Genomic DNA, 12,914 nt, shown 5'->3' on the forward strand with positions numbered 1-12,914 from the left:
GTAAAGCAGTTAATGTAGGTAGAGCATACTAGTAGGGACAGACTCATGACAAACACAAGAAAGCTTTAGGAAGAAAGCAGAGAACAAATTGGTAGGGATGAAGACCTAGTTCCTCAAGCCTGTAATCCCTGTATTCAGGAGTTTAAGATAGGGATATTGGTAGGGGTTGGAGAGAACATCCTAAGCACATAGTGAGTTCCATCCCAGGCTTGAATACAGAACATAATTCTGCCTCAATAACAAAACAAAACAAAAATGGTAAAGGATTTCTACATCATTATTCACAATATAGAGGACAGGCGCACATTACAATTGTGTAACATCAATTGTGTCCATAGTAAGAACAGCAGTAGAGGTTCATGACCTCATCAAGATATGAAGCTTCAGCAAGGGATTAGCTCAGCAATGGAGCACAAGTCCAGCATTCACAAGGCCCTGGGTTCAATCACTAGAAGGGCAAAGATCAAACTAAAACAGGAACAGAAGAAGCTCATGATTTCAGCACTGAGGAGGCTGAGGGAGCAGGAGCTCAGAGGTCAAACTAGGGTCTACTATGAGACCATGTTTCAAAAGAAGAGGAGAAGAGGGAGGAAAAACAAGTATGTTAAGTAAAATTCAAATTGTGGTGGCATGTCTGCTTATCTGCCACACCTTCTGTCACATATCAGTAGGTCAAAGAGGATAAGGAACAAATGAGTTGCTTTATTGAAGGAGGTGTGTCATTGGGAGCAGGCTTTGAAGTTTCAATACATGTGGCCATTACCAAAGTTCTCCACCCTCTGCTTCATGTTCCTGTCACAAGTTGTGATCTCTCACCCCCTGAGAATTAATCAGGATTCTCTAGAGCAGTGATTGTGAGCAGCTGCCATGAACTGCAGCTTCCTCCAGGGCAAAGGCTTTCTTTCCATAGGGGCAGCTTTCCAGAAGATAAAGACATTTTTAGATGATTGTAACATGAGCCTGAACAAGTAACCTGACAACTTCCTGTAGCACTGTGTCCTAAGTTCAGAAGTTCAGGAAGGCAGAACTGACATAGGGGAACTGAATTCCTCTGATGGTAGAACCCCAGATACCGATGTGCTAGCATCCCATTGGCTGGTAGTTATTTAGTTTCTCGTTCTCAGTTTCAGCCCTTAGTGTCTTAACTTTTATTTCTCATGTGGCTTAGCAGACATCAGATTAGGACAGAGTCCTAGGACTCTGTGGCCCCCATTTGCTCCTCTCCACAGATTCAGGATCTCTTGGTTGGTGTCTGAAGACCTCAGAGCAAATCTAGAGGGCAGAATTTGGAAGAAAACACTCTTTGTTCTGGTGAGTTTTATTTGAAACTGATAAGGGCCAGGAAAGAAGAACTGCTGGCTCCTTGCTGAGTGTGGGGTAGTGGGCAGAGGGAGGTGTGGCCTTGAAAAGAAAATTTTCAAATTGCACAGTTGGAGTAAAGCCAGAGTGGTGTCTGAATGTGGAGTTGAAGGTCTTGCTGTGTAATTTACCATTTACTGATGGTTCTATATCGGTCCCTTTGCTTCTGTCTCTGTAATTGGAAGTCCCAATCTTTCTGCAGCTTCTCATACATTTACTTTTACTGTTTAAACCCTTAAGTCTCTAGAGAATTGCTAATGTTATTTAAAGGTCATTACCCTTGCCTGCCTTTCTTGGTCCATGTCTGCATGCCTAAATGAAATTCAGACTAGTAATTCCTGCTACAAAGAAAGATGATGCAGAAAAATCAAAACTTCGAGGGATCCTTTCGGATAAAAAAGATATCTTAAAAAAAGAGGAAGAAAGGAAGGAAGGAAGAGAAAAACAAAGAAAGAAGGAAAGAAAGAAAGAAAGAAAGAAAGAAAGAAAGAAAGAAAGAAAGAGAGCCAAATGGTGTTCTTGATTATCATGGTGCAGTTCGTGGGTTGGCAGGCACTTTCCAGTTCGCGCTTGGCACAGGATTCAATTCCAAGAAAGAGACAGAAGAGGTGACAGAGGAAGAAAGAGATTGTGTGTGAGAACACTGGAATCCCACACTTACTGAAGTCACAGCCTTTCTTTTCATTTGGGACACCGTACCCTTATATAGCCCAGGCTAACCTCCTCTAACAGACCTGTGCCACCCTCCCTAGACACTGGGGTTACAGGTGACCACTGAAGCTCCAGGACGTTTCTGTCTTTCAGGAACAGCACAAGCTCCTGACTGATTTTAATGCTATAAAGACAGAAAGATGTCTGCTGATAGGAAGATCCTGAGAGCCACGAAAGGACAGGGAGCAGGGAACCCCAGCTCCACCCAAGCTAATGTAGACACCAGGGGACACGGGCCAGGTCTCCTGTGTCCAGGTTTACTTGAAGGTTTGTCATGAGCCCATCCGCTTTCCCTTAGCTCTCCCCTTTTCTTCATCAGCTGTGGACCCATCCTACCTGATCCTAGGCATCGACTCTCTTTACTGCTATATGATATGAGATTTACAATGCACACATTAGAATTCTCCAGGTTTTAAACTCGCCAGCATATAGTGAATACACATTAGTTTGTTCCAGATAATGCTACTTTGTAAATGAATTCTGGAACAATTTGTTTGCCCAGCCCTTTTGGAAAAAGAACCATTTTTCATATTGTTGTGCTTTCCTGTCCCTTTAAGGGACAAGCCACGCCCACTCCCATTACCCCTGACCTGCCCACGCCATCTTGCCCTTACCTCTTCTGTTTCTTCAGCCTGCATACGCGTTTCCTCTGTCTCTTTCCCTCTTTCTCTCGTTCTCTTCTCCCTCTCTCTCTCTGCCTCACTCTCCCAATAAAATGCTTTATGCCTATCTTTGTGTTACGTGTCTGTGACCCTTCGCCACCGGCCCTCCCGCTGGTGGGAAACTGTAGCCGCTTGTGGCTGCTTGTCGCCGCTTGTCGCTGGCTCGCTGGCTCCACCAGCCCACCTTGGAGAACGTCTTAAGAATAAGACATATGACTTCAGTACTTTGAAGTTTCATCATACAAAAAAAAATGCTTTTACTTGCAACTTGATAGGCCATGGCTCCTTGGCATTCATGGGAGGCCTGCCCTTTGCTGAACATAATGGGAGGAGGAGTTGATGGGAGGGTGGAAGGGAAGAGCTTGGGAGTAGGACTAGGAGGAGAGGAGGGAGGGGAAACTGTGGTCAGGATGTAAACATAATAAAAAATGAATAAATAAAAAAAGTGTTTTACGTGTTTCTGTAAGGGTCAGCCATGATAAGCTAAGAATGGGCAGGTCACCCAAAAGAAGTTCTTTACTTCCAACCATTATCACCTGCCAGAGTTCCATAAATTTAAGTAAGAGGCCTGAGTCTCAGTAGTTTACCCTAAAGCAATGCCTGTTTGCAAGAGGAAACACAAGCTGAGATTACCCAACCACCGCCCAAGAACAGACCATTAAAAGCTGTAGATAGGATTATCTGCCAGCACACATTCACCAGGACAACGCTAGACAAATTTCATCCAATCAGAAGTCCTGAACCTCAGAGACCCCTCACCCCCACCTTACTACTATAGAAACCCAATTCTAATTGAGCTCGGGGCTCTCCGTTTATGCCAATACGTTGGAGAAGCAGAGATATCGAGTTTGCAAACTTCATTAAAATAAAGGCTCTTTGCTTTTACATATGTGACTTTTGGTTTTTTTGTTGGCTTTTGTAGGGACTTTGTGAATTTGGGCATAACATTACAGAGCTCAAATTCACCAGGAAAAGATCGCAGACTCAACTTATATTGTAATTACCTGGATTTATTAATTACTCCTAGTAGGCCAACAACAGTCTAAAGGACAAATCAAAGGTGTTTCACACATGAGACTGGAGAAGAGGTGTTTTAAGGTGGGCAGCCTATTAGCTCATTTGTGTGGAATGTGTAGCTGAGTGAGAAACTGCTTGAACTCCATCAGCTGTGAGGAGCTCTCTCACACAGCAGAAAGTGGGTTCCCAAAGCCAGACTAAGTTGTTACTTATCTCATAGCACTTTTACAATTTGGGGGAGGGTAGCAAGGAGGGAGAGTAGCCAGGAGCTTCTCTTTTAGGAATATAGAATAGATGTCTACACAGAATGAAGTTTTCCTTATCCATCACATACCCTAGTCACAAAACAAACAATCTGTCTGTAGTCATATTGTTTGAATTGAACGAACCTAGTTTTTTTTTTTCCTTAGTATCCTTTTTAACAACAGATAAATTTTGCTGGAATCGGGGAGCATTTGAAGGATGATACAGCAACATAGTGCAATAGAAACGTCCTAAAATATATTAAGAAATCCTAATGAGGTCCCCTACTAATGGAGGATATGGTGTCCCAACAGGCAATGGATTGTCACCAAACAAGGCTTCCAGTGGCGGGACCTTATTGCATTCAATAGAGTTGTTGGCCATAGTGGCATTTAATTTGTATTTTAATAAGTAAAGTTTCCTTAAGTTTAGAAAGCAAAATAGCCCCACCGTTCAGCCTCACTGACCAGGTACAGTGACATACATCTTTAATCCCAGTAGCCACACTAGTTTGCAATAGAAATCAGGGAGCAGTGGTGCACACCTTTAAGCACAGAACAAGAGAAGATTATAGAACTGGAAGGGACAGCTCTCATGCTCAGGCTCATCCTGAGATCCCTGGAAGCAGGATCACCATTTAGGACTGAGGTAGAGGTAAGAGCCAGTCACTGGCTGTTTTGCTTTTCTAATCTTCAGGTTGAACCTCAGTATCTCTCTTGAGTTTTTACTAATCATGCGTCATAAGACAAAGGATTGTTCTCTAGAAACTGACACTGGAATCTCCTTGCCTAGAGCACACCCACAGAATTCACTGAACAAGAAGAGGTTGAGCTGGTGCCTACATGGAGCCTTCATCTCTACATTCTAGTCTCTCTGGTGAATGAAGGTATTCTGCAGGCTACCAAAAGAAATGCAAACACCAACCAGGTCACAAAGCCTTCACCTGCAGTCTGTCCTGCCTGTGAGATATGCTACCACAGGGGTGGCACAGAACTGGTGGCAGTAGCCAACCAAGGTCAGATCTGACTTAAGCCCTGCACCAAGGGAATAAACCCATACCAGACATTGCGTGGGCGACCAAGAACCAGAGACTACACGACCAGAAACCTCGGGTAAATTCCAAACACTTTGATCTAAAAAGAAAAAGTGAGGGGCTGGTGAGATGGCTCAGTGGTTAAGAGCACTGAATGCTCTTCCAGAAGACCTGGGTTCAGTTACCAGCACCCACATGACAGCTCAGAGCTGTCTGTAACTCCAGTGCACATTAAATAAAGTTGTTTTTAAAAAAAGAAAAAAGAAAACAAAAGGAAAAACAAAACAAAAAAAACTAAGTTTCATTTTGTTTTTAGTTGTATAGTTGTGGGTCTGCCTGTGTGTATACACATTTGAAAGGATGGTTGGGATGGTCACAGCTGGTGGATTCCTTGAAGCTGGAGTTACAAGTAGCTGTGACCGACTTCATGTGGATGCCAGGAAGTCAACTAGGATCTTCTACAGAGTAATAAACACTCTTAAACAATAGGAAAAATCATTGCCTATGTGCATCAGGAGATGGACTGTGTACACTCCACGTCAGCCCCGGGCTCTCTGGTAAGAGACTGGTAAGGAGAGAATCAGAGGTTCACACCACTGACTGGTGCTGATGAATGAAAACGTACAGTGGGAGATAAGTGAGTATTTTGATGCTTGTAACACTGAAGATGTGATTTTGTCCTGGGAAAGAAAGGGAAGGACAGAAGGTTACACGAGGATGATGGAACGAAACACAATCTTCCTGGTCTTCTGTGAAAGGAAATAACAACCCTGCCTGCATCTGAAATTAGTCATTTTGGATAAAATATAGCAGAGAAATTGAAAGTGTGACAACATGCTCCTTTTGCCATGTCACTGAACTTCTCTCCAAATCTCTTTCTTTTGTTCTTTTCCCTTATCATCGAGGGCATTCATTGATCTCTACACGGTTCAGTGCTGAGTTTCCCTTTCTCACTTGTCCCCCTTCTCATCACCCCACTCACACAGGTACCTGAACAGAAGTGTCAGGAGTGTGGAAAGACAAATTCAGCATCACAGCAACAATGTCCTCATCAGTACTGGGGATGATCAAGGAGGAGGTGACCTGTCCCATCTGTCTAGAGCTTCTGAAAGAACCTGTGAGTGTCAATTGTAACCACATCTTCTGCCGAGCCTGCATCACTCTGAACTATGAGTCCAGCAAAGGCAAAGAAGGGGAGGGCATCTGCCCTGTGTGCCGAGTTAGTTACCTGTTTGGAAATCTGAGGCCTATTCGACATGTGGCCAACATAGTGGAGAAGCTCAAGGAGTTCAAGTCCAGCCCAGAGGAGGAGCAGAAGGTGAATGTCTGTGCAAAGCATGGAGAGAAACTCCAGCTCTTCTGTGAAAAGGACATGGTGGCCATCTGCTGGCTTTGTGAGAGATCTCAGATTCACCGTGGACACCAAACAGCTCTCATTGAAGAGGTGGCCAATAAGTACAAGGTAGGAAGTAGGAGGGTGTGGGACACAGTGCAGGACACAGTAACAGATGGGAAGTCTCCACTTTGTGTAGATTTTTTTAATGTTCATGTCAGGTTCATTCATACAATCTAGAATTCAGTCTAGTAACTATCAAAGTGGGACCGGTAAAATGAATGGCGTACGGCAGTGAGGAGAGTGCATGTGTGGCCTGTGTAGTGTCACATGACTCAATTCCAGAACTCTGACTGCTGATGAATTTGAGGGTATAGAGGTCTACAGAGGAATTCCAGGACAGCCAGGGCTACATAATAAGATTCAGGTTCAAAAAAATTGCAGTGCCAGTTGTGGGACTTGTGATGCGTGTATATATGTATAGGAAAGACCAGGGGAGCTAACAAAGTTTCCTCAGTTTTCTGATGCCCGAATCAAAGTGACAGGTAAGATGACTGACTGAGAGAGATTTCTGTGTCTGTCTGTATAGGATTGTATGTGTAAATACAAGAATGGATTGAGCTGAAGATGAATATTTACTTACTTTATGTGCAGAAATCATGGCACAAGACGTTAAAAAGAGAACAGTCTTAGACTTCCTGTCTTTCCAGAAGGGTTTCTTGGCCTTTGGCTGGTAGCAGCTGTCCTACTAAGCACACTGCTTGACCCTGCTACAATTCCTGTCCCACAGGGGATGCTCCGGGCTGCCCTGAAGATGCAGATGTCTAACGAGAAAAGATGTGACCAGTGGAAAGAGGACCTTCAAAAGGAGAGAACTTTCTGGAAGGCAAGTGGGGACCCTACCTCCTAAGGGCGTTAGCCTGATGCCTGGGAGGGACCTGGGCAAGAAGCTCCCTGGCTCTTCATTCCCTGGAGGCTGATGGGAACAAGAGGCCTTGATTAGTCCTCTCTGCCTGTTCCCTTGGAGCTGGGACTGCACAGACAGTGCATCAGAGCTGAGCCTGGCTGTGTGAGGAGGCATGACACCATGGCAGAGGCCTGGTGAGAATGGCACTGAGTCCTGGGACTCCTCCTGTGTTTCTTTCTAGAACTGTGATCATTGAGAAGATGCTTTGGAACTGTGGAACTGTTACAGTTCTGTTCCTGGAGTTATTTGTTCTCAGAGGTTCAGAGGTAGGATCAGGAGTAAACACGCAGGAATAAGAGTCGGGGACAGCTGTGTGAAAACTGAGCCACAGCCTTGCATTCCAATTTGCCCTGGTAAAGGTGACCTAAGATCTGTGTTTAGGGATGTCATGGACAGACACTGAAAAGAGACACATGATTCCTTAAGACTCCCTTACCTACTCAAGCTCATCCCCCATGACAACTCCCCATCAGAACAGTGGATTTCTGTCTCTCAGCACCATTAAGACAGTCTGAATAAATCTCCATTTTCTTATTCCTGAAGAACCAAATACAGAGTGAGGTAGAAAACGTTCAGAAGGAGTTGAAAGGACTGCGGGAATTCCTGGACTCCAAGGAGAAGAATGAGGTGGAGAAGCTGATGAAAGAGAAGGAAGGCATTCTAGACATCTTGGAAGGTTCTCAAAGGGAGCTGGAGAAGCAGAGGAAGTCAGTGAGATACCTCATCTCAGATCTGGAGCATCGGTTGCAGTGCTCAACCATAGAGATGCTGCAGGTAAGACTGCGGCTCCAGCATCTGAGAGTCAGGACACCTGGAAGCTGTTTCCCACTCTCTGTGCTGCTGTGATCTCCCTGGGGAGGACAGTAGGGCTCTCTGGACTCTCCCAGAAATCTTTCCTGCATCAGTCTCAGAGACTGAGAAGTTGTTGCTTACATGGAATGCAAAAGGAAATTGCATGTTTTAGTTTTTAAATACAGTACAATAGCAGAACCTTGAGAGATCTGTTGCATCATGGATAGTTACTACTCTACTGCAATGTGAGCATGCATAAAAGATATTCAATAGTAATTTGTCATTTCATCTGAATTTGATGTTTGGAGAGTTTCACCCCCACTTCCTCTGATTCAGATGTGGTCAGTGGGAGGGGAGTTGCCACCTAAGATCTCAGAGAGTGTTTCCTTCTCTGTTTTTGATTACAGAGTTGAAAGGTGTCTTCTCTACCATCACAAGTAAAATTTTTGTATTTATCACTATTGCAGTTTTAAATACTTTAAACCAAAGGCATATTCCAGTAATAAATATCTCTGTGGGAATTTGTTTCTTTCATCTCAGTTGTGAATTTTATAGACTTTAGTAGTTCTGGTAACTTATCATTAATTTATTGGTTTTCATTGTATTGATTTAATTTTAACTGATGTCACTCATTTATAACCCATATTAAATAGAATTAGACATATCTGGCTAAACTAAGCTAGTTAACATAGGTAGTAACTGCAGCCAACATACTCTACAAGTCTGAAATAATCACACAGAAACTGTATTAATTACAGCACTGCTTGGTCAACAGCTTATGCTTCTTATTAACTAACTCTTACATCTTAAATTAACCAATTCCTATTGTGTTCTATTTTACCACAAGGCTTGTGGCTTACCAGTATGGTTCTGGGGTGGCTGTCTCATTTGGCAACTACATGGCATCTCCCTGATTCCACTTTCCTTCACCTCTATCTCTGCTTAGAATTCCCGCCTTGCCCTATTCTGCACTGCCATAGACCCAAAGCAATTTCTTTTTTAACCAATGGTAATAAAACATATTCACAGCATACAGAGGGGAATCCCACATCAGAAAGAGAAAAAGAGATCGAGAGATATGGTTAGTTGGGTTTGAGGATCAAACAATCTTCATTACAAACACATTAAATTATGTGTAAATGACTAAAGTAATGTAGAAATCAGCTTCTCAGACATGTTAGTTTTAATTTAAGTGATGGAGAGCTAACACGGAACATGAATAGAGTCATTGTCCGCGTGTTTAGTTGTACGCAGGATATATCCTATGTAAGCTTTCAAATGATCAAAAGACTTTGTTCTCCAAAGTCTTTTAGTACAAGACAGAAAATAGTCTATTAGTTTACATATAAGTCAAGTAAATAGCCACGCATCATGTGTATATCATGTTTTAGAGAAGTGTGGGTGACAGGCCTTAATTCTCTTTTGACTTTGTCTCTGTACCCAGTGAGCCTGTGACCAGGATTTAAAAGAACATTCAGTACATGCTATTAACTATGTTTCTTTCTTTTTCCCTAGGGTGTGAATTGTGTTTTAATAAGGTATGTTTGGGCTGACAGGGATGACCAGTCCTATTATCTGTTGAGAATGATTTTGTATTCAGCTGAAATATATATCTCATAGGTTTGGAGGAATTTAGACAAATGTTATTCTGAAGTTCCAATAAGAAAGAGGAGGAGGTAGGGAAGGGCAGCCTCTGACTGTTTTGTAACTACTGGGGACACATTTGATTCTCTTTTAGAGGTCTGATTAAGGGGAGTCACAGAGTCAGGCTCATCAGTGGGAAGAGACAAATGGAGCCACAGGAGCTTTCAGACTCCTTGTGGTTTCATGATTCTGTCCATGCTCTGTGCTTGTGTCTGGCTCTGTCTGCAGCTCACAGGTACTCGATTCAGAGATTCATCCTAGATAGGGTATGTCTTCCTTGTCTGCAGTGCTCACAGAATTATGTACTAGGAAATATTCCTGTGGATCTGTATATTTCACATGGGGATAGAAAAGTGAGCACAACTGCTCCGTGTGAACCACACACTTCAGAAGACTGGAAAGCTGTGCCCTTGTGTGAAAAGAGTCACAGCCAAGCTGTCGGCAGCAAATTCATATTCTTGTGTCCAAAGTCCTGATCTCCAAAATACCACCAAGAGAAAAATTTGATGCAAAAGAAAAAGTGGAGGGAATATGGTGGCCAGGCAAAAAGAGGAGGGCTTGGATAATTCCAGACCTGCACTGCATAGCTACAGACCCAAGCCCTCCAAAACGACATAGTTACTCACTTGGGGTTGGCTCAAGCCGTAAGAAGTTGCAGCATTGATTCTCAACATGAGGACATCTGGTTTTTTTTGTCTATTTCTGATTGTCGTTGCCCTGTGGGGTCAGGTGTTGCTGGGCTCTGATTAGCTTCTCCCTATGGCTGGGACTGAGGCCAGGCTCTAAGGTCAGGATGCAACTAAGGGCAGTTAAGGGGCAGATAAATCTTATTGACTGACAGGGACTGCCCCATGCTGAGGTCTGGATCTTCAGTGCCAGCATTAGTTAGATATATCAGTGTTCTTTTCAAAAACTGTCATCTCTTAAAAAGGAACCTGAAGAGTCAGAAGATGGCCAACAGTGTCCAGATTAACAAAAGTGTTTAAAGTACTGGCTTTCTCCAGTGGGTTCTCCACACTATATGACTCTATCACCCAGGAGCAGCTTCTGTACTGAATTTAGTTTGTCCTGGGAAACACAAATTTACTTATTTATCTATTCATTTATTTATGTATTTGTTTCTTTGTGTCTCTCTGACTGTATGGTTGTTGGTCTGTTTTGCTGTTGTTGCTGTTGTTTTTCTGGCACGGTTTCTCTGTGTAGCCTTAAAGGACATGGAACTCACTCTATAGTCCAAGCTAGCCTTGATGTCAGAGATCTACCTGCCTCTGCATCCCGAGTAAAAGGATTAAAGGCTTCTAACTCCATGCCCAGCCCACATAAGATTTTATAGTCACCTAAGTTTGATTTGTTTTGATATTCGCTAATTCATCATTTCTTAAAAGTCTAGAATTAAGGATACAAGTTCAGGGAGCAAGTATTTGGTTGTGCAAGTGAGGAGCTCTGCTCCAGAGAAGTAAGTCTTTCCGTACATCACATAGCAAGTAAGCAGGAGGGGTCATGAGTGTGTCTCTCACGTATGCAGAGTTAGTATCTACCTGCTCTCCCCCTTCTCAGAACTCTCAGGAGAACTCCAGGACCTCTATTGTTAGAATGATAAGGAGTAATAGGAAGTCCATGGTGGTCAGAGTTCACACTGTCTGAGATGTGGAGTCAATCTTTTGTCTCTAGGAGTCAGAATTTAAGACTGAAAGAGCCCGAAATCATCTGGAGAAAAGAGAGAAAGATCTTCCGAGCTCCGGATCTGAAGGGCATGCTGCAAGTGTCTCAAGGTGAGAGCAGCTACATTCTGTGGTTACCTGGGGGACTCTAGGGGTGGCTGGGGCTGCACCCTCTGGAAAGAGAGTGATGTCTCTGATTATGGGTAGAGAAACTGAGAAGAGCAGATAATGTGTCCCAGTGATGTCATCATATTTAATGGACATCATCATTCATCCCGTCGTATGTCACAATTTCCAGACCTTCCCCCACTCTGCAGAGCACATTGACTTTAATTTTCTGATTCCCTTGCTTGCATTTAATGCTGCACATTTTCATCATTTCAGGGTTCCGGGAAGCCCAGCGCCACTGGGGTAAGGAGAAATCACACCATCAGCCTCTCACGTTTTAATATCTTTCAGAGTTTATTTCTCTTCTAATACTTATGATTTATGTTACTGCTCCCAATATGCACAGCAATATGCCACTCTTTGACTTTAAAAATGGCTCTACCAAATTCTCTCTCACTTTCTCAGGCCTCTGCTACTTAAATCACAAATAAGGCAGTACCTTGTTTCTCATGTGACTCTTAATTTATGTCTCATTTTTCTGCAGTTCACGTGACCCTGCATCAACTCAACAAGAAAAACATAGTCATTAATGTGGACAAAAGACAAATACAACATAGAAGTTGCTATAGAAGAACTTTGCAAGTTTCTGAGTCCTATGATTTAGGTGTCCTGGGGTTTCCAGCTATCTTCCTAGGGAAACATTACTGGGAAGTAGATGTGTCTAGATGTGATGCCTGGCTCCTGGGAATAAATGATGGAATATGTGAGAAACCCAAGCTTCCTTCAATGAATCAACAGGGCGTCAAAGATAAATATAATTCTGATGTTAACCAAGATGTAAATTATCAGCCCAAATGTGGCTACTGGGTTATAGGGATGACGGACAGGTCTGTGTATAATGCCTTTGAAGAGTGTTCTGTCACCCACAATGCCAGTGTCTTGCTCCTCTCTCCGACTCCTCCTCCCACTTGTGTTGGAGTTTTCCTGGACCGAGAAGCTTGCACTCTCTCATTTTATGATGTTTCCAACCATGGAGCTCTCATCTATAGATTCTATGAACCGAACTTCCCTACTGCGGTTTTTCCGTATTTTAATCCTATGGGATGTTCAGAGCCATTGACACTCTGTGGGCCACCCTCCTAAGCCCTCTCTGTATTTGCACAGTGTCCCCATATCTGATGTATCTCATATGTCGAAGCTCTGTGGGATCATTTTAATTTTTTTTTCTGTCTTGGCTTGCAGGGAACCATCAAACTGCTTTGGCCTAGCTGCCTTGAGAGGCATGAGTCATAGGTTTTTCATGTTAGAGTCCCTGGCTCTGGGGTACACTGGGCCTTACAGTACCCAAGAGATGAATGCACTCACTCAGGCATGAAACATTCAA

General features: G+C 43.3%; 1 protein-coding gene across 3 annotated transcripts; it reads left to right on the plus strand.

The window, feature by feature from the left end:
* The first annotated feature begins 6,061 nt into the window (after window positions 1-6,061).
* Window positions 6,062-12,673, plus strand: LOC130879084 (tripartite motif-containing protein 30A-like). Of its 3 annotated transcripts, none has more exons than XM_057777099.1 (7): window positions 6,062-6,487; window positions 7,149-7,244; window positions 7,869-8,099; window positions 9,633-9,655; window positions 11,433-11,533; window positions 11,807-11,833; window positions 12,075-12,673. In XM_057777099.1, exons 1-7 carry the CDS (start codon window positions 6,068-6,070, stop codon window positions 12,671-12,673), a joined length of 1,497 nt encoding a protein of 498 aa, XP_057633082.1. In that variant the 5' UTR covers window positions 6,062-6,067. The 3 variants fall into 3 exon arrangements, with proteins under 3 accessions (XP_057633082.1, XP_057633080.1, XP_057633081.1); XM_057777097.1 differs by lacking the exon at window positions 9,633-9,655 and adding an exon at window positions 9,587-9,612 and having other exon boundaries at window positions 6,068-6,487; window positions 11,436-11,533; XM_057777098.1 differs by lacking the exon at window positions 9,633-9,655 and adding an exon at window positions 10,027-10,031 and having other exon boundaries at window positions 6,068-6,487; window positions 11,415-11,533.
* Window positions 12,674-12,914: the final 241 nt, after the last annotated feature.

This window comes from Chionomys nivalis, chromosome 8, assembly GCF_950005125.1.
Source record: "Chionomys nivalis chromosome 8, mChiNiv1.1, whole genome shotgun sequence".
Taxonomy (NCBI): Eukaryota; Metazoa; Chordata; class Mammalia; order Rodentia; family Cricetidae; genus Chionomys; species Chionomys nivalis.